Raw genomic sequence first — 22,592 nt, 5'->3', positions numbered from 1 at the left:
TTAAATTGTAGTATTGCAATTAAACGGAAATTTTTAGTATCCACCGTGTACTACAGCGCATTTCGACAACGGACGCAGTGTGAGTGCATATAATTCACGAATATAATTACAGGATATTAAATTACGCTATAGTTACGCGCGCGAATGACGTGCAGAAATAGATTTTGTCTCAAATTGCTTTTAATCTGACAGGGAAAATAAATTCACGCGGATAAAAAGGAAAGAATATATAAATGTTCTACTATAAGCAAGAACTTTTTAATAAATTTCATAGTATCTATTTTGTAACTTTTAATAGTAATAATTAATAGTAATAATTAATTATCAATAACTATAATATATAGCTACAATTTTATCAATAGTAGTATTTAGAGCTTAAAAAGAATTTTTATAATCATTGCAATAAATGTAATTTTTTATACTATTTAATATTAATTAATTAAATAAATTTTGTTATTATATTTGTATAATAAATATATATATCTCACATGTTAAAAAGATTAAGATTACACAGGCCTACAAAAAAAAGTACCCTGTGCTGGCGATCTGACTAGGCTAGTCTTATGTATTTTGGCTCGTTGAATTCGAATCTGACGTCAGAATTGCCCCATCATGTCAGATTCGAATTCAACGAGCCAAAATATTTTTTTGTGGGCTTGTGTTATTGAATTGCAATTGTACATGTGCAATTTATTAATTAGTATCTCATATATTAATATTTTAATTAAAATATAACAATTAATATTTAATGTAATATATAGAAAATGAAAATTTAACATTAATATTAATTCATAATATTACACAATGGATAGATAAAGCCCACAATATTATTTATTTACAAGTAATACAGTTACAAGTAATACAGTTTAATCAAAATATCCTCCAATTACACAAAACGTACTGCAATTCAAATATCGCGTTTAACAATATCACTGTTATTGTAACATTTCATTAAAGGCTTTGAGAGATCTAGGGAATATGTTGTAGCAGGAATTTAGTGCTTGTCACAGAGGACATCGTTTCTATGGAAGATCTTTGCCGCAAAATGTATCAAAGAGCTCACTATTAGTAAATAGAGAAGCAATGCTTTTGTGAAATTATTATATTAAACTGTATTGTACTATAATTAGAATTAGTTCGAATATAACAGCATAAAATAAAATACCGACATATATCGATAAAATATTTTATTTTATAATAAAAAAAGATTTATATATGCGCGCGCGCGCGCTCACACACACACACACACACACACACACATGTATTTATTTATTTATTATATTAAGGAACACAACAAAGAAGTCTCTCCGAAGAAAATTAATACAAATCAGCAAGCAAAAATTTCCCATTTACCGAAATTTTAAAAAATATTGAATGACATATCTCAAAAAATTTCCATAAATTGTTTTTCGTACGTTCATCAACTGCGTTTGTTCTTTGTCATCGTATCACTGCACATGATCTAGTTATTTTTCAACAGATATACAGCGAACATGTTATACTGAAAAATGAGTGATAGTGTATTCCGAATGCTTCCTCTATGTATTGTAGAAATTCTGCTATTCTCTCTCTGCGTTAAAACTATTGTTACTGCTAATACTTTCGTCCTCAAAAAAGCGCAGTCACGTACGTATGTATATACCTGTGTACAACAAATATTTTCTACTGTATATTGTAGGAATTCTTCTATTCTCTCTCTCGTGTACAAACTATTTTTTGCTGCTAATACTTTTGTTCCCAAAAAGCGAAATAACATCTAGACCCAACGTTGCTAAGCCAGACTATGTGCGCGAGCCGAAAAGAAAGAACGCTAATGGTTGTTAAAGGATGCTAATTGAATTAAATGAGAACTTCATTTATCTGAAATTCGCTATTGGCGATGTTAATCGTGTCATTTTAAATTAAGTATGCATGCTTGTATGCACAGAAACCGCTTTGATTAAATGAGTATCCTAAATTTTTTCTACTTTATAGATTTTATATACATATATATATATATATATATATATATATATATATATATATAATTATATAATATTTCAGTACAAAGTAAAATCTATTAATAATTAACTTATTAACCTATTAATAAATAAGTTTTAAGGTCAAATCAAATTTTTATTTAATTTGATTAAGAAAGTAGAATTATATTTATTTCTTAAAATTCTTGTAATGTTAACCAGTCCCTGAGAAAATAAATATAGAGTAAAAATCATGTATATATATTATATATACACACTTAACCAAGATATTATACACTATACCAATAAAGTTTATATTCCGTTAGCTGTTAATTATTTTAAGGATTTAAGAATAACGATATGTCTGTCCTAATTATTAATAAAAATAGTAAAGAAATATCATTTTCGATCTATCATTTATCGAATTAGATTTCTAAGGAGTTATAATTTTAGAATTGAGTTTGTATTCTATGATCAGGCAATAATATTCGGAGTAAGTGTATTTATAATACTTAAGGAGCAACTCGCGACTAAAAATGTGACTAGTTGGCTGATGAAATTAATACATTTATCGATATAATTTGCAATATATATAATTTTAAAAACATAAAAAATATAGTTCTAAGATTATATATTGTCTTATTGAGTTACATTAATAAGAATATTAATAAGAATATTATTAATAAGAATAACTAATCAAATTAGTTTTCTTAATAATTCAATAATATAATTTTTATAGCGCTAATAACTTTTCATATGTGTTTTTAAGATTATATAAAAATTGGAATAATAGAAGAGCTGCTTATCAATATTAAATTATATATACAATTATATTCATACAAATGCGAATTATTTTAATTTTGTAAATTATTCTAATATTTTTAATTATTTTAATTATATTAATTCTTTTATTATGTATATAATTTTTCATTATAGTTGTTTGCGCTGTATCCATATTTATTTACGTTTAAAAACATGCACACAATGCATTGAAAAATATTTACAATGATTTTCAAATGTGCAAAAGTAATTATATGGAATCAACTGTCGGGCTAATCGAATACTATTGAAATAATTAGAGTTTTTGATAATTACCAATCGGGGAAATTTTCATGCTCTAAATATTCAAGTAGATATTCGTTTAACACATTGAAGACTCAGTTTTCCAGATATATCGAATCATAAAATGCAATTATAGGGTGATGAATCTGAATTGTGATAGTTAGAATTCTGATGGAAATGGAAAATAAAACCGTAGATAGTTAAAAAAAACATGTGACTCAATTGTGTAAATAATACTACTATAATAATACTTTTAACGCCATTTGAAGAAAATATAGAAATGCCAGGAATGTTAAAGTAATATTATAATTCTCCGAAAAATTTTTAGACTTCTGTAAAATTTCATTTTTGGCGCACCCGCATTATGATGAAAAATAAAAATTATAGAAGTTTTAAAACTTATATACGAAGATCTATAAATAATATATATTGAAAACAAATTATTTTTTTAATATGCTAACATTTTAAACTCAAGAAGACATTTTATTTATTTGTTTTTGATTGTGATATTGGTAATAATCTGTACTGAAGTTTTAGTAAATTTATACTGCAATAGATGAAGTATCGAATGATTATTGAAAGAGAGAGAAAGAGGGAGAGGGAGAGGTTGGAGAAAAGAGAGAGAGGTGAAGTATCGAACGATTATTGAAAGAGAGAGAAAGAGAGAGAGAGAGAGAGAGGTTGGAGAAAGGGAGAGAAAGAGAGAAATTTAGCTTTCTTTAAAATATGCAAGAGAATTGCCTAATTAACTTAAATCGCGAGCTGAAAAATTCGCTTGCATTATGCATTCACGTCAATGTAATACTTTAATTACCTGGCAGCGATGTCGTTATTGCCACGTATAATTCCGGCGGCCTCGCTGAAAATGAAAATCCTCGTGGGTCCGCGGTACCATTTGATGCTGTGCAAACCCTCGCATTGCGGTGATTTCAGGACGCAGGGTAGCTGAGCTTTTTCATCAAGTTCAACGTACTTTTCACTTTTCAGCCACGGTTCGCCGCTACCTGGAAACAGACACAGATTTAATGGTAAAATTTTTCGTGAAATCGAGCCCGTAATCCATGCTCTAAATATCGATAATGTTCTCGATGAACGTAATCAGCGAGTAAATTGCTTTATCACACGAGACCGAGGATACACGCGATCGTATTAAAAAGATTTCGCAATCTCATATTTTGGATACTGTAAATATTAAGATTTTTTGCGAATTATTGTATTATAATTCCTTTATTATTTATTGTGTATGTTTGCATTTTCCTCTTTTTCCCCCATTAAATATTAAAAATTTATTTTATTTGCAATACATTATTGCCAAAAGTGAAAATAATGAACATGTTAATAATTAATATCTTAAAAGGGAAACGAAACTTGGTTTCAACGGATATCAGATATATGTAATAAATCGCTTCGAGAAAGAACTGGATACTGAAACTATATAACAGCACTGTAAATATTACGTCTAAGTGAGGAATAATGGAGAACATCGGAGGGAATCGTATACGGTTTCTTCTTCGTTTCTTTCCGCATGTATGTGAAGTTTGTTTAGCCGCTCTCAGTTCGGATATTACGGGATGACTCTTCATTCGTTTATCCTGTTTCGAAATGTTTTTCCGAAAAGGGAAATCTATCTCCTCACTTTACGCAGAAGTTGCAAAGAATATGGATTATGCTTCTTTTTTATCTTGAAATACATTCCCGATATTATCCGCGACTTTGCGAGAATAGTTGCTATTAACGTTGTCGACGTACCGGATTGAATTGTAAAAACGTTGCGAAAAAAAAGTCTTTACATTAACGATATTACGCTACATAGTCTGAAGCTTTCAGACACTATTGTAACATAAGAAAGTAATCATGATGACATGAAAGAAAAATAAGTTTTATTTTTAGCCATTTAATCTTTAAAAGGCGAATTATTAATCTATCATGTAATAATGTAGTTTTCATAAGAGTTCTTATTATTATATTTTTTATCGATATATACATACTTTTTACTCTTTTTCTCATTTCTTTCCCTGTAAAACTAATTGCATGGATTAACGGGGAGATTTAAGTGTAGTGGAATGTAAATTGAAAAAACAATAAATATAGCGAAAAGGAAAAGGGAAAAAAATATAGATAAAGATATTATTTTCTCTCCTACTTTTTTCTTTCTTTCTATAGCTATCAAATCGTCTTTGTTATTGCACAAGAGAAATATCCGTACATGATCGTAAACAAAAATATAATTTAAAGCATTACATGCACGTAACTGAAATTAAGATTGTTTCGCTCTGATTTGTTTTTAATTAATAAAAATGAATACTCGAAAAATAAATGTACATTCTCGTTAACATCGAGTAATTAACGAACATTGAAAAGTTTTTATAAAAAGAACCGCGATGCACACTAACAATAAGAGATGATACATGTTAAGGGTATGTATGTGTTCTAGCTATTGATCTTACTTTGGAAAAATGTATGTGAGTATTCGAGAGAGATACACATCATCCGACAAAAGTATAGACTTAATTGTTATCAAAAGAAAATACGTATGACAAAAGTCAATCCAATGACAAGAAGACAATCCATTAGCGAGCAAGATGCTTTAAAATAAATAACTACACAATTTAATATATTATAAATAATAATAACATAATTCAACAAACTTTTTATTGAAAGCTCAATTTTTTTCCAACTGTAAATAGACTTAAAATTTCCTTTGTTTACCGATCTGTGACATCGTCTATTTACTAGACTCCAGTATGTCAATATCTGAAATATATATGGAATCTTCACTATTCATATTTCGTGATTTTATTTTCTACTATATTTTCTTTTTTTTTCAAACCATTGTGCCCATCGAAAACGCGGGAACAAACAGAAAAACATTTTCGTTATCTTACAATAAGTGGAGAAAAAGATATGAAACACACATTTATAATAACTGTTCATATCAGCTGATGCGCGCAAGATCGAGAGAACGTACGTATTCAAATATGGAAGGATTACGATTTATGGACTTTGCAGGAATATCTACAAACAGTGATTTATCGGTCGAACACGGATATGTCCGTCACTGTCGATTGAATTTCTGTGGCCTTAGTATAGTTTAAGTGATTTCGACTTTATGTATTCAGCTGCTGGGATTCATTGAAAAATCGACCCGGAAATTTGCACCAGATTAATCGCACGTATCTGCGTCATCTATATTCTATCTTTATCTCGCTACAGGGATTCCAACGAAACTTTTTGCATTAACGTACGCGAGGTGGTTGCGCAAATTTATGAATATTACATAGAATGATTGACTGAACTTTTTCTTCACGATATTACGTGATATTGGATTTGGAAAAATAAAACAAGGAAATTGAAAAGAAGTTTCAAGTTCGTTTTAGACAATCTACAATTCGCAATCAAATTCAAAAACTTTTTTTGTTTATAATTGTATGTATTATATATATTTTAATATATATGTCATTTCTCTTGAATATGTGTATTTTGTTACTCAAACTTTTTGCATATCACGCAACATAAAAAATTAATAAAAATTAATAAAAAATAAATAAAACTCTGTCCTGAATTTTGCAGATTAATTTTAGTAAATTTAATTTCAAATTTAATACTTCCATAAAAAAATATAGTTTGAAAATATACATTTGCGCACGCTATTAATAATAAATATTTTAATTAATTTTTACTTTTTTGGATATTTTATAATTTGATTGTTAATTTTAAAAATAGTTTTTAATTTATTTAAAATTAAATGCCGCAATTAAATATTGAAAGAATCAAAATACAACAATATTATTACAATAATATTCATATGTTAAAGAAGTATTTTGATGTCGAGAAAAAAATTGATTGAAATATCGTGATAAAAGCGCTGTTCCATTTGTTATGTATAATTAACTAATAATTAGCGCTCGTAGTCAAAATTTATCACATATGCATAAAGTTTTTATGTGCCTAGAAACGAGCTATAACAGTGATAATTATTATACTTGATGGTACTCGCAGTTTCCCGTTGGTTTTCGTCGACCAAAACTTCTTGCATGAAGAAGACCACGCAAGTACGACATTGTGAAATATTACACGTGCACTTTGTCGTCTTCCGCTGTCGTCTTCGTTAAGTAACGACTCGCTAACTAAATAGTTGTTAATGTAACACACTCTCTTATTGATAATACGTTTAACAGGATCTGTGATTCAATTTTGATGAAAAATTTACATAGATAAAAACGATGATGTTTGAAGTAAAAGTATAAAATTTTTAAATATATCTCTATTGGATTGTAATTTCGTTAAAGCTTGAAAAAATTATAAAGTAAATAGTAAAAAATTATATCGAGTAATTATATTGACATATCAAATTAGACAAACGAGATGTAAATTTTCTTTCAAAATTAATTTTGCCATTTTCTGCAACGAAATATAACGAATAAAGGCCGGAGCGTTTATTTTTCTAAATTTTTACTTTATTTTATATATTATTTCATAATGGAAAAAATGGCAAATGTTTGTTTTAAGAATATGATTCGCTAGATATACAATAAATTCTGCACGATATAGAAATATTTTTTCATTCTCGACATTATGCATATACAGATTGATCCGAAGTTATCGGCCGTGTCCGACTTCGTGTATTGGAAGGGATAACTGAATCAGTTTGTATGTAATTACATCGATTATCGTCGGCATCTTAACGCTTCAGCAGCTGCGTTTAATGCCGTTAATGTTATGCTTCACGATCGAAGTGACTCACCATTGAAATTTATCCGATTGAAATTGGTATGCTATTTGACGTTGTTCAACCATCGCGAATGTGATTACGAAAGATTATACGTTAAAGCCGAATTTCCAAAATTTGCAACTATATCTCGATTTTTTTATAAGAAGAAAATGATAGAAAGAAGTATGGATACTTATTGGAAAGACTTTGCTTAACGGTACGGTTACTCGGATGGCGAGTTTACAATCCAAAAGTCCATGAAATTGGTAGCGTTTCGAGATGTCGACGTGGCTCCGGAGACATTAAAATGTAAAGTGAGTACTATGCTTTAAAATGAGCGCCGTTGCGGAAGAGCACGTGCAGATAACGACGTTCTATCGCGAAGCAGAAAAAGTTATCGACCTCGGATGCTCCGACGCGTGCTTAACCCATTTCGAAATTATACAAATTGCAGCTTGCATTAGCATAGAGCCGAGGAGAACGGAGTAGGCTGAGATGGGTGGACGGGAATTAATCGAGACGGAGATTTAGCGTCCTGACAAACAAGCGATGCGCGTATAAATATTGAAATCAAGCAGATTTATAACGCATATTGTACGTTGTGTCGTTATGTCTAAATAAGACATTTGAAACATGAATCTGATTGACGAATATCCGATATACAAATGCTGCGGATCTTGGTTCGAAAAAAATGTAATTAGAAAATGTCAATACTAATGTATTTTTGTTCCCAGCAAGTGTAAAATGAAAATAAAAATGTTTGTTTTAATTAAATTAATTGCAAATGGCGGCGAATATAATCCAATATATGGCTAGATATTATTTTTTTCGCAATGCGTATTTCTCTCCCGCATCCTGCATTCCATGTCAGTTTGCCGGATCTTTTATACTAGATTCGCGCATTATATCAGGAACGTGCAAAACGTGATGTGTTAACAGAAAGATGTTAAATAACAGTATTAGGTAAAAGCGGAGAGCGATATCTGCATAATGACACATGGTGCTAAGTCACGTGGAATCTATAAAAAGATCATATTTTATATGAAATCTCGTAATTGTCGAACGTTAGCGATACTAATGATTTAAAATATTCAAAAAATGATGGAGAAAGGTAATTTCTACAATTAAATTATCTCGTTTGCATCAATGTATAACTTTTTCGCTATAGCATCCAATGATATATTTCACATCGATGAATAACGGAAAAAATTATTATATATGTACACAAGAATAACGGAAAAAAATATTATATATGTACACATTTTGAAATTATATCATTCGTAAATAATTATAATTACGTATAACAATCGTAATTTTTTTTAAATTGCGGCTTTATGTCTATTTTTTATATCGTTGCTTCGGAAATCATAAAAATAATAATTTCAAATTTAACTGGAAATCCATAGAAAAAACAATAATAAAAGTGTTTGCTCGGGACAAAAGCGTACATTGTTACGGACAATCTTACACAAATACGATGGTATATATATATATACAGTGGCACTTGTGCGTACTCGTTGTGTGAATTGTTATTGTAATAGTGCTTCGAGGATTATTAGGATTAACATTTAGAAAGCTTTCTGGAATTCTATAGTTTGGAAAGGAAGTTCTATGATTTGAAACGGACATGAATTTTTCTTACAAAAAAATTTAAAATATGACAAGACAGGGAAGAGAAACCACAAGAAATGGAAAGCCTTTTTTTAAGCAAAATATTTCAAGTACATATATGTGTATAGAAAAGATATTTAGATTCCGTGCTATTTTGTTATATTTTGTGATATTTTCAAGATCGACTTATTTCTCATTTATTAATATCCAGCTGTTCTATTTAATGCTTTTTTATTATTTTGCTTTTTATTATTATTGATTATTACTCATGGTCAAGAACGTAACTTTAGAACGACTTTATATTACATCCATATATGCTATGCTTTGCACAGTATGACCTTTTTCCCATAAAAATATTACGTGATAATATTAATATTACCCTTTGATAGCACGTCGCAGGCTTTTCCCTTGACTTTAATCATTGAACTTTTGCAAGGCACGTAAGAGTTTATTATTGTGTTAAATAGCTGTCATACAGGATGCGTGCGTGTCCATCCGATCGAAGTACTACCAGAAATTAAGTAGCTACGCGTACTTTTGCAAAAAGAGCTTATTGCTGTCATAATGGAAATTAATAGTAAAATTGCTGCTCAAAGGTGACATATTATGGTCTACTCTGGGATTAATTGGCTTATACGGTCCATGAAAGGCCGCACTGTAAAAGCTTTATTAATATATATTTCTACATAGAGGTGAGGTAAAACGGAAAATCGAGAAGAGAAAGAAAACAGATAGATATTTGTTTATTGTTTGTAATCGATTTATGTTTTTATTTTCTCCCAGAGCAAAAATAAGACAATTTCTAAATATGTATCTATTATGTATACGTAAATTTCTAATTTCTTTTTTAGTAATAAAATTTGCATTATCGACGTAGCCGTATTTTCCTTAAGCTCTTTGCATTTTTTTCCATGTAAGTTAAGTGACTCTCAAGGGAAAATATTTTTGTTCTATTGGAAAAGCATTAGATTCGAACGAGTTAAAACAACGGTTTCGAGATAAATCCGAATCAGGCGATTTAACGAAATACGATGGAGCGTGAACGCGTGATGGCAAATTTATGTTCGTCGTTATAATATACCACGATTTTAAAATAGATTGGACCATTTGTGATGGAATTAACATCCTCAATAATATATATAATAGAGTTAAAATTTTGCTAATGTGATCAATTTAATTTTATTGAATTGATGGTCGTAAAGCGAGACAGCTATTTAGACTAGCGTTTCGCATTTGCATGAACATTACTCCCTGATAGATAATATATATAATATAATTAACATATAGATGTGTAGTAAATTAACATACATTAATGATTATAAGCACTAGTTTTCTTCTTTATTAAGTCAGTAAAGTATTTTTAAAAAATCTGTTATATATTATCTTTTATTTTTGATATTTGTCTTTAAAATATATTGCATAAAAGATCGCTATCTTTCTTAGGTTATCATGTTTTCAGCTTCATTAATCGGTTATATGTTATAGTTTTTTACATTATCGTACATTTCGAATTTCAATTTATTTATTTATTTTGTTAGTTTTATATTTATTTTCAATCCTTGACCGTTTATGCTACTGTATATACTGAGTAAACTTTTACATTATGTATGTCATTTCCATATAGTGATATGCTTGCTAATGTTACAAATATTTACACAGACATTTAGATTTACATAGACATGTTTGAATGTCCATTTATCCAATTTGCATTTCTGATCTTCTAATCTTGAAGAAATATTCTACAGATAATGAACATCATGCTTGAGCTATTCAAATGTTCATTTATTTGCATTTATGTTTGACAGGAGTGAATATTCTGATACCAATATTATACGTCATATTAGCGTAGAATGTTTTTGACGTTATTTAAGTTTTATTTATCTATATTAAGAATGCGCTAAAAGTCTAAGAAAGAGATCGAAATGCGGTCGCCTTTATTTCTATTAATTAATATTATTGATTTTAAAGAATATGTTCCACATATAACGTTGATTTTTATTATCTTCTTTTATTTTTACTTTAATTATCATACAAAATTAATTTTAATACTACATAAAAAGCACGTCTTATAATAGTTTTGTATAGTATATCGTATATTTTGTATACTATATTTTTAATCATCTCATTATTTTAACAACTGTTGGTGACGTGGCGACATTTATTAAAGAAATGCGGAAATGCACACGGAAACGTTTAAAAGTTCCTGTTTATTGCGCACTGTAATTGAGGTCACTTAGTAAAGTGTCACAATTATAGTTTGACCTACTGAACCTATTTATAACAGTTATTCCGCGACAAGTGGGATAATCTGAGTTTTATATCAATTGTGTTTTTATTCATTTATTTTTCATTTTCTCGATATACTTTGTATTGGTAAAACAATTAAGAATATTAATTTCACGTGTTTACGCAGATTTATGCTTGTTCGATTTCTTGAATAAATTTCCGAATATTCACAACTCTCATCTTTCTTCCGTATTGTCTTTTCTTTAAAAGCTTCTCTCACGTTGTTCTTTACATTCTCGCAGAGTTTATTGTTCCCGAAAGACCGTCATGTGCTGGAACGAAAAGTTGTAGTACCAAGTTCGATTATTGATCTGTGTGAGGACATCAATTTTCCACCATTTTAAAAGCGAAGGCTTAACGCACACCGGCGCATACATCTCAAACAATGGCGCGTATACATATATGCTCGTACTGAAAGCCCCTTAAGCTTGGACTTGAGCTGTGGCGAAAAAACTGCTTCTCAGAGATCCGATCGTTGGCTTAGACGGTGTTCCTTCTTTATCAAAAGGAACTATGATAAAAGAGATTTACAAGCGATGTTTTTTAAAAACTTTGTTGTTTTAATTGTATGCATGATAATGCATCGTTCGCTCCTTTACGTCATCAAATGTGCACACTATGCTATTTTCAAATATATTCAGAGTGAGACATTTGCAAAGAGATACGTGCTGAACGCAATAAATGTAAATTACAATGACAAAAAAAATGCCGTACTCATATTTTTTCAATACCATACACAATTCTTTTCGTAAAATACAATACATAAATTAAATAAAATTTAACGACACAATTTTGGATGTAAATATCGGTTTATTTTACGCCTAATTTGCATTTCTCGTGGGTAATACACTTTATAGCGCAGCATTCCGTAAAACATTTCGTTTTTACATATTTTTCGCAATGATATTGCAAAGTCGCGTCAATTCTTCGAAGTCGTTTCATATAATGTGCACGAACTTTATGTCGCAACGCCTTGCACCTAAATCGATCGATTCCCCCGTGCACATGCCGGTTGGTGAATTCGTAATTTTCTCCCGTGCAACTTTTATAAGAGCGATACGACTATTTCTGAAAGACTAAACTTAAAAATATAAAGTTTAATGAGAATTCCGGAAAACAGTCCACGCTAAAAATTTATGTTATAATTTCTATGTGTGTTATATTATATATATATATATATATATATATATATATATATTAATATAATTATATATTAATTATATATTATATATCAATTTATAATATTATATTTATATATTATTATATATTAATTTATAATTATATATTAATATATATTATACATTATATATTATAATTTGTATATTATACAACTCTAAGATTTTTGAAAGAGGATTAAAATATATTAACTTTATATATAACATGTGAAAACTTATACACAAAAATTTATACGCATTATAATTTTGAGAAAATTTAATAATATCTATTGTAAATTAAATAATATCTACTGTAATTTAATAATTTAATTTTTGTATTTTTTTAATTTTTGTAATTTTGTAATTTAAATTTAATAATATCTACTGTATATAATTTTGAAAAGCCATCGATCGTTGATTTGCTCACATTGTAAATCGTAAATCGAATACAATTGGAAATATTAATTAAATTACTGTCAAGACAATATATATTTTTTATCGTATTATAATTAACATTTCCACTCTGTGAGATATTACGAAATGTTTCGTCATTGCCGCAAAGTTCGATGCTCGAATGCACGACGTATCCAATTCGACATATACACGCTATTACATATCATTACACATACAATTTTGTACATATATAACTGTCGATAAATACGGCTGCTAAAATCCATTCGATTCATCACCCCTCGAATAGTGGAACGATCTGCTACTGCTTTTGAAAACAGCTTTCATAATGAATCAACGATATTCCTCAGCAGGTAATTTGCGTCAGCTCTAACCGGTAGCCCGTAATTTCGTATACAATGTCGAACGCGCTTATGGTACTCGAGCGAGGAATTCCCGCGTCGCTCATGGCATTAGGACGAGACTTTAGCAGTCTTCCCATGTTCTCGCACGGCGTCGTTGCCGGGACTTTGAAAAGAAATACGGTGCGTATCCTTAAGAAGCACAAGCTTTGTTTCTCTACGTGTCTTGGAAAGTTTACGATGCCGTTGTATGTACAGAGAAGATCGACTATTCTCAAGAACGTGTGTGTAAACAGCTTGTTTCGTAGCAAACGAAAGTCTAAGGAGAACTTTCGCCAACGCAAAAGTCTCAGACAATGTATGCCCTTATAATTAAGTAAGATTTCAAAGATAACTGAGACTTTGATTCTTTGTTTGGGAAATTTACGAACACGGGATTTGAAAAATTGTTTTTAAAAGAAAATTCTCGAAAAAGTATCTGTAGATTGATGTGCGAGGTGAGATTTCGTTGGGGGAAAAATGTGACATCTTTCACAGGCACAAATATATTATAATATGATAGTTTCATATAATTTTCGTTTGATTAATCCGAGCAACAATAAATTTCAATGTTATTTGTTTTTTTACGATCTTTCTTTAGAGATTTTGATTGTACTATATTATTAATAATATGATAGTTGTTTTTTTAAAAATGAGTAATTTTATTTTTAAAAAAACTGTAAAAAAGAGCAATCTATCTATTTTTTTTAAATTATAAATTTCATAAATTAAACAAAAAATATTATGCAGAAAGAAAATATTATGCAGAAAGCAATATATAATGGACACATTTTATAAAAACATTTTAATTAAAAATGGTCACTAACGGATAATAATTGTAACGCTGCAAACATTGTATTTACAATAAATGGTTTTGTTGATTGTCAACTAGCGATAAGATTGACTTTTTTCTCCATTCTTTTTTTTACTCTCACTGCTCCAGTTCTTTTTGGGTAAGATTTACCTACGTTGGCGGATGTGCGTGAGCTGCATTCACATATGAACTCGGAGAGATTCAACTTGGAGGTCTATAGCGGTGACTTAGGGAAATATAGACGAGCATATCAGGCAGATATTTTAGCGCCTTCGGGTTTCCAAGACGGCGCCTCTCGCGTAGCGTTACGATTTTTAACCATCTGATATCATATGGCTTTCTCGTTTTCGAAGAGTACGAAGCATTACTCCAACTTTACTCCAATATAATCGGATTAGCTTGCAATAGGATACAATTTTTAAAGCGTACCGCGTAAAAGCACACGTGGAATAATGTAAAATTCTACACGAAGAAATTATATTTTAGTAGAGAAAAATATAATTGACAACTATGTATGTTGAACGTATTTGAAATTTGTGTTTGTGTACGTGTATGTATTTTAAATGTCCTTAATTTTCACATGAATTTTAAAACCGCGTATGCGTATTATTTAATGTATTCTAGTTAAGAAGATAAGAGTAAAACGGAGGAAAAAGCTCCTCTCGTAAATTGCTGCGTGAAATTCTTCGTAAATCCGTTTTTCCGCATCGCAGCGTGGATTGTGTCGTTTGAATTGCGATAAGTAGACTGCGATCTCATCATACCGATTCCACTAAAAGTCATTCGATTATGTAGATGAAAGGTATTCGATTATGTTAAGAGCACGACGAATACTAAGCATTTCCTACTGTTCTGTCGTTGGCATCTGATACCGCGATTTTCACACTTTAGAAGGACCACTTTCTTCACTATTACGGATGCCGGGAGGTACAGCGGTACAGCTGCCGAGCTTTTGTACTTTCTCGCGACGCGTTTTCGACTTTCAAATGCGTTCTCGCTCGTACCTATCCTCTCAAGCTGGCGAAGCGGCTTTTCATCCCTGAAATAGCCGCGAGGAAGCAAATCCATGTTTGACGCCCCGCAATCGAACCGCATTCTCGTCTCGGAATTCCATTTGTGCTCACGGCGAGAGAATTCGTCGAATATATACGTAGCTTGTTCATGTTTTTACTCTTTGTGCTCGTGTTTTTACATGTGTCAAATTCTTGCTCTACGAGTTTTATTTCATCATTTAATTTTACGCGCGTGGAAGCACGTGTTCCGTATTTGTTCGATACGTATAGTTGTAAATTTAATGAAAGGAAAAGAGAAAGTTTTTTGATTACGTTTGAGCTAAAAAGTTCTCTTCTAGCATCATTCTTTTTTAAATATTGTATCATTAACAAGCAAATTTTGCACCAGCTTTTCGATCGATTAAACATCGCGGTTTAATTTAATTTTCTTCACGCACGAGAAAAATGTAGTTTCTCTCAATATTCATAATTAAATTTTCGCCCTCCGCGTTCTACGTTAAATAAATAAATTCGCGGTGAGATAGCGGGCCGATCTGTCTCCCGTAAACTGTGAGCGACATTAGTTTCACGAGAACGGCTTTTGCGTAAAATATATGTGCGTACGTTTCGGAAAATGGGAAACCGACGGTATATTAAATTTGCCGTATTAAATGCTGTCTTCAGTGGCTTTCGCGCCTCGTCCTTTGTCCGACCGCGTACCTTTGTCGGTGTTAATGCGGAATTTCTTATTCAGTACGTGGGAGCACTTCGGCGCAGTGCCCGACCCTGCTTTTCCCGGAATATATCGCATACCTGAATCTGCAAGGATCTCGAGAAACAAAGGCGCACTGCAGCTTCTAATGAAGGCCATCGTCTATCTGTTGAAAAGGAATTAAATTGTGGTATAATACGTCGTGCATCGCTAATTTTCGAATTCTGCGTTCTTCCAATTGACGTCGTTTAAACTTATATTACAATGTCCTTTACCGAATGAATCATCGCAATTTTATGACCAAAATTTAATTCGCGAATGTATGTATAGCCTGTGACGTCACGCGCGATGTATAAACGAGCGTGTGCACATTCGTCGATACTCGTGAATGTCATAAAAGCAAATTGCAGTATTCATCATTCCAAATAAAACTGAACCAGTCCTTGATTATTCGTCTTGGCTATTTTTTAGTGCCGAGATTTTATTTGTTCGAGCACGAAATATAATAGAGTTTATTGTACAAATACAAAATAAATCATATCCGAAGAGATTAAATGTATGTTTGCAAGAGCGCGAAACTTTCTGTTTTAATGGATAAACAATTAAATTTTCTTTTTTAATTAATTATTCTAAAATAGCTAGGTATAAAATGGATTTTAAATCTATTATTTTTAATTGACTTGATGGTAGACGCATTTATAGATTTGTCATACTTTTAAAAATATCGCATATGCGTTATACAGTTTATCGGTGAATATTATACCTATCATAAATGACACGCCTGTGACCCATTTACTAGATTGTCGACATTGCTGACACATTCCTGTCATAGCGACATACTGATTTCACACATATTCGATAGATAGCTCCTCCAGAAACGTTACTGAATTTTATCGTTAAATCGTTATCACTCAATAAAGAAATACTTCAATACTTTCAATAATTATATGTATGATACAAATATATAATATAATATAATTTATTATTATTTCATTATTTTACACTAATCCAATTTTTTTCATGTTTAGATATAAATTCTTAAAATTTACATTGAATCAATATATCAATTCTTATGCACTAATAAACAATGATTTTTCCGCACGGAAAAATAAATAAATTGATACGATACTAAATGCAACTTATACAAAGCACGCTTTAAATTGTATTATATTTGATCATGAAAGCGAAAACGAGCATTATTGTGAAACATCACTTTATCTCTTATCGCAAATATCAAGAAAATAATAACTGCAAATTTAATCATAGACACAATTATATTAGTTTTTAATTCAAATTTTAAAATATCAAATATTGAAAATTGCGCTAATAGTTATTTTTTGGCAAATTTTTTTTTATTTTTATGATCAACATTTTACATTTCACTGATTATTCTATTATGGTGATGTAATGAACAAGAATGCACATCGTCTGTTTGATTTCTTACAGAACTGTATTTGGATAGGAGCCAATGTGACGATCAATCGTATTTTAGCATGCAACAAAATATTCGAGAAAATCTCTCCGGGCAACTCGCCAGAATTCAGCAAAACATGATGTAAGCAAGAAAAAGGATTCGTAGGTAAGTTTATTTTATATAATTCTATTTAAATGGTTGAACAATTTTCTCTTTGCCCCATTTATTTTTCATATTATAATAAAATTGTCAATTTTTATTTAAATATTAATTTCTAAATAAAAATTGACAATTTTATTATAATATGAAAAATGTAAAATAAATTGTAAATTACGTAAGTTTTGATAGTAATAATTGGAAAAACTAATAAAATCAATATGAATTCCCATATGTGAGAGAAAGAGAGAAATAGAAAAAAGCTAAGTTTCATCTCATTTACCATGATTCCAGCGTTTCATCTCATTTACCATGATTTCTGCAGAAATTTTCTTATAAAAGCGCATGTAAGTGCACCGAAGCTGTTAGTGATTCTTTCATATGGTGATGAACAGAGTCATATCAATGGTCGGAAGCGGAATCTTTTCAAAGGCTTCCAACCACGTGGTATTCGAGCTCGCTACAATCCAATTTCGCTCTCGAATGAGAGAGCTGGACATGAAAGATTCCCGCGCGCGTTCTCCGCTTGTAACTAAAACAAAATCCATGATGCGATTCGATTGATGAAACTCGAATGCGATAGTCGGATAACCGACGCAGCTAAACTGCGGAACCAATGACAAATGTGCCAGTCGTCCGGTACGTCGACTCTTCTTCGGCTAAGTCAATCAATTTAATTAAAATATAATTAATCTTATCGTCGAGCAAGAGGGAAGATCAGTCTTGGTTCGTTTGATTTTTTTCTTTTTTTCGAGATTACGATAAATCTACGATATAATCTTGGTCTTTTCACGAAAACATCAGAAAAGTTTTAAAAGCTTCTTTCTCTCTTGCACTCTTTAAAGAAAATATCGAAAATATAAATTTTCATCTTATTAGATAATTTTGATACAAGTGTGATAAAAGATTAATTCATTATTGAAATGTCAATTCTCTTTCTCTCTCTCTCTCTCTCTCTCTCTCTCTCTCTCTCTCTCTCTCTCTCTCTCTCTCTTATTTTTGAATTTTCTTGCACGCTTGTTAATTTTCATGAAATAATACATATCGATATTTTGTTGAGAAATCCGGAAAATTTTTAGTATATTTGGGATTTTTATTATTGGACAACGGATACAATCTAGTCACATAGGGACATGTGTCTATATATATGGTATATATATATATATATATATATAGAATATATTCTGGTGTATCAAAAGATTCGACTCGGCTTTCCAGCACAAACATCCCGTTGGTCTGCGTTGGTCGGGTAATAAGCTCTTTGAAAGCTTTGATCTTGTCTGTTATTCGGAGAAAGGAAAAGCGGGATATAGATATCGACGCAGCCAATTTCAAAGACAAGCAATTCTATGGAAAATTAATCATCGCGTCAATGCACACGTTCGATCTCTTTATCCTATTCTACATTGAATGAAAAATTGACTCTAAAGCTGACATCAGAGTGTTCGCAATTCGTAGTAATTCACGGATATTTGTGGTTCGATAATGTGGATCTGCCATATTATTCGCGATTCGTGATAATTTCGTTATCATAGTTTATAATTTATCGTGATGTTTCGACAAATATTTGTACTTCAGGATACTTCAGGATAATTGCGATAATTTATGGATGATCATGTTTCTATTTTATTTTTTTCACTCCCCAACATGAATCATAAAGATATATGAACAATAACAAATTTGCACGCATAGTCTAGCGCTATACATGAACCAATATGAAATAAGCTGATTCGTTGTGATTCGTGTCCTTTTGATATCGTTGAAAAACCATTTCGAATGAAGAACGAATAACGAATCGTGAATGAGAAATTGACGAACTTTTTCTTTTATTTTTGAATTATAACAATCACGAATACACATCAATTTAAGAGAAATTAAGTGGAAAAGCATAAGTAACTGAATGAGCAAGTATGCGTGTGGATGAAGGGAAGAAAATATTAAATTTTTTATAAAATTAATTTTATAAAGTTAAAATATTTGTGAGATACGGTATAAATAAAGGCAATAAAACAACTTATAATCCTCCTTGTAAGCTTTTAAATGAGATTGAAGTTTGATATAGAAAAAATTAGAGTTAATATTTCGAGATATTAATTATTTATTATAATGGCTTCTTCATTAGTAATGAATTGTAATTGCCCTCGAAACATAATGAAGCTTCTAATATTAAGATATAAACGTTGGTGACAATCGCTATAACGTTATAGCGTGACTAACCATGTTTAGTTTCGCGGCCAAAAGGCAGGGTTGTCTTGTGGCGCAATGCGATTAATTAACACGCTATGTGTTAGACTGAATTAATTTAATTACTAGATCCCTCTTCATGCTACTAAGATAAAATTTAGATTCTCTGTATCTGAATTCTAAAAACATCGTTCCAATTATCTTGCTCGAAAATTTCTCCATTTCGTCGATAAATTTATTTTATAATTTATGCAGACTTAATTCACTTACATTATTCAATTTTCACGCATAAAAATTGTTCCTTTTAGAAGCGATCTAACAATGTTCCTTTATGCACTCGTGCGTGACGATCGATAACGATTTTTTTTTATTAAATATTCACCTGGCTCACCACGTCTTTCATGCGAAGAATTGAAAGAACGCTGCAAAAGGCGAATCGATTTTGTATCTATGAAATGGTGCGAATCGAAGCAATTTCTCATGTCAGACAGGCTATCCTCTCCATCCTGTTTTGATTAGCCGTTGAATGGAAACGCGAAGCAATTTTCGCGACATTCTGACTAACTGGCGCGTCCGATAATGATGGCGGATGTGCAATTATCTACATTGTTTGCTCCACTATACTAGGCTAAATATCGATGACGGAAGAAGAGTATTTCAATGAACAACAACGTTATTCTTAGCACCTTTCTATTCAACGACACTTGAGAAAAAAAATGGATAAAAAGAGCACTCGTAAGAAGAAAGGACTATAGCTGTTGCTAGGAGAATTAAGGGTAAAAACTGCCAAGTAGAACAGATCTGCTTTAAATTTTCAACGTCACGTTGAGCCTCGATCGGGTTTAGCATTGCGGACGAAACACGGGCGTGTCGTAATAAATTTCTTTCCTTGGAGAAACATCGCTTGCACCGTGTAATCCGCACCTCGATCTTCGCGTTCCAGATTGCCACAATACCAGTCTAGATTATAGTAGACACTACTCGCAAATTCGTCGATAAATCTGGATCGCACATTCTCTTCTCAGTACTTTTTATCGTCTTTAATATTGTAAGGTTAGATTAATTAATTTAATTAATTTTTGGCACATGTAAATAACTTGTTTTATTAATAGTCAACAAATATTTAATCTCGTGTGAATAAATCATTTCTGGCGCATTGTATCCTGAAATTGTTCTCTGCTTGATTTTTCGTTAAAATGTGTGATGCTTTAATACTTCAGTTTAATGCAAAATAATTTCACTTAGCAGTGGCAATATCTTATGTAAAGTTTACGTGCAATTGAAAGTTCGGGAAAAATAGCTATACAGCTAGACGATATTTCAGAACATCGACCATTATTTCCGAAGAAATTCATTGCTTCGATTTCGAGATGTAGCGTTTTTGAGAGAAATATTGCTTTTATATAGTAAATCTGACGTTATTTCTCTCTCTCTCTCTTTTTCTCTCTTTCTCGCAGTATGCAATGGCTCACAATATAAATCACAAAGCACGATTCAAATTACTTTCTACATGTTTCGCGGTCAATCTTTTTATCCGTCTGTTCCTTCTTCTATTTGTGCCTGTTGCTTCATATTTTCAATGCGTATGCTGTATGTTTTTTGACAGGCAAAAATTGTCACGACAATCAAGATATACATATTTGTAAAATTGCTTTTAATTTATATTAACAATTTTCCTCGATGGCTCCATCATTATTGCATTGCAATAATGTAATATGCGTTTGAAAATTACACACAATTATATTACTAACAGAATTAGATATTATTGGATATTATTTTAACGTATAGAGTGATTTATATTGAAACGAGGATTTCATGAGATAATCTGATAATCGGATCATTCGTTCGATTTTTCACATTGTAAAACTTTTAAAGCCTCAAGTGTCGTGATTTTGAAGAGTATTTTATCATTATTAAATTTATCATACATTAAATTTGTCAATTAGCTTCATAAAAATAGGAAATATTAGATTTATTTATGTTTACATAAATGTTTATAAAATTGTATATAAAAAATTATGTAAATGTAAGAAATTTTTGTTAAGATATAAATCAATTAGACGTTATGAATATAATATATATTAATACAGAATTATGAATTGCATAATAAAAGATTGCAATTTATATGTTTGCATTGTAATTAATTTATTAAGAAATAATTTCTGAACAAAGAATTTCTTACATCTCTTGCAGTTTTTTAAAATTTATTTCAATAATATATATACAAGATGTCCTTTATATCTATATATAAGACATTTCTTGCATATTATTGAAATAACGCTTATTCTTTTAAAAGATTTGATATGCTCGGCTTCTTTAAAGAATAAAGTTATTCCACCTCACGACGGAAATCGCGCGCGCGTCTTTCGCAGTAAAAAGTAATTTCAAACTTCTCTCGCACAAGTAAAATAAAAACGTATTTCTTATATTACTACTTCAGAAAATAATATTTTATTACATGAGCTCTGCAATCTTTGCAATATAACGCATCTTTCTTTTTCCATTTCTTTACTTTAAAAGAAAATAGCAATTATTATATATAATTTAATGGTTCTTTCTCCAATAAAATGTATAATTAAGAATGAAAAATATTACACAAAGCTTTCGTCACATAGATTATATTTCGTTGCGCGAAATATCCAGGGTGCATCGTTGGAAATACTAATTGAACTAATTCCACGGAGTGGAACGCCCGCACGAAAATTGCGCTCTCTCATATCGATTGGAAATCAAGATTAAATGAGAGC

General features: G+C 30.6%; 1 protein-coding gene across 5 annotated transcripts in view; it reads right to left on the bottom strand.

The window, feature by feature from the left end:
• The window catches only part of LOC105255053 (hemicentin-2), a 172,482-nt gene that overhangs the window by 62,644 nt on the left and 87,246 nt on the right, over positions 1–22,592 (bottom strand). For all 5 annotated transcript variants that reach the window (XR_003122394.1, XM_011264109.3, XM_025405985.1 and 2 more), the window contains one exon: positions 3,835–4,024. Coding sequence is in view for 4 of the 5 variants with exons in the window: in XM_011264109.3 (XP_011262411.1) it covers positions 3,835–4,024 (190 nt within the window). In the remaining variant the exon portion in view is untranslated. The remainder of the gene's footprint in view (positions 1–3,834; positions 4,025–22,592) is intronic.

Source organism: Camponotus floridanus, unplaced genomic scaffold (genome assembly GCF_003227725.1).
Source record: "Camponotus floridanus strain SB8 unplaced genomic scaffold, Cflo_v7.5 scaffold13, whole genome shotgun sequence".
NCBI lineage: Eukaryota > Metazoa > Arthropoda > Insecta > Hymenoptera > Formicidae > Camponotus > Camponotus floridanus.
Note: the sequence above shows the minus strand (reverse complement) of the source record. Positions and strands in the feature narration are given on the sequence as shown.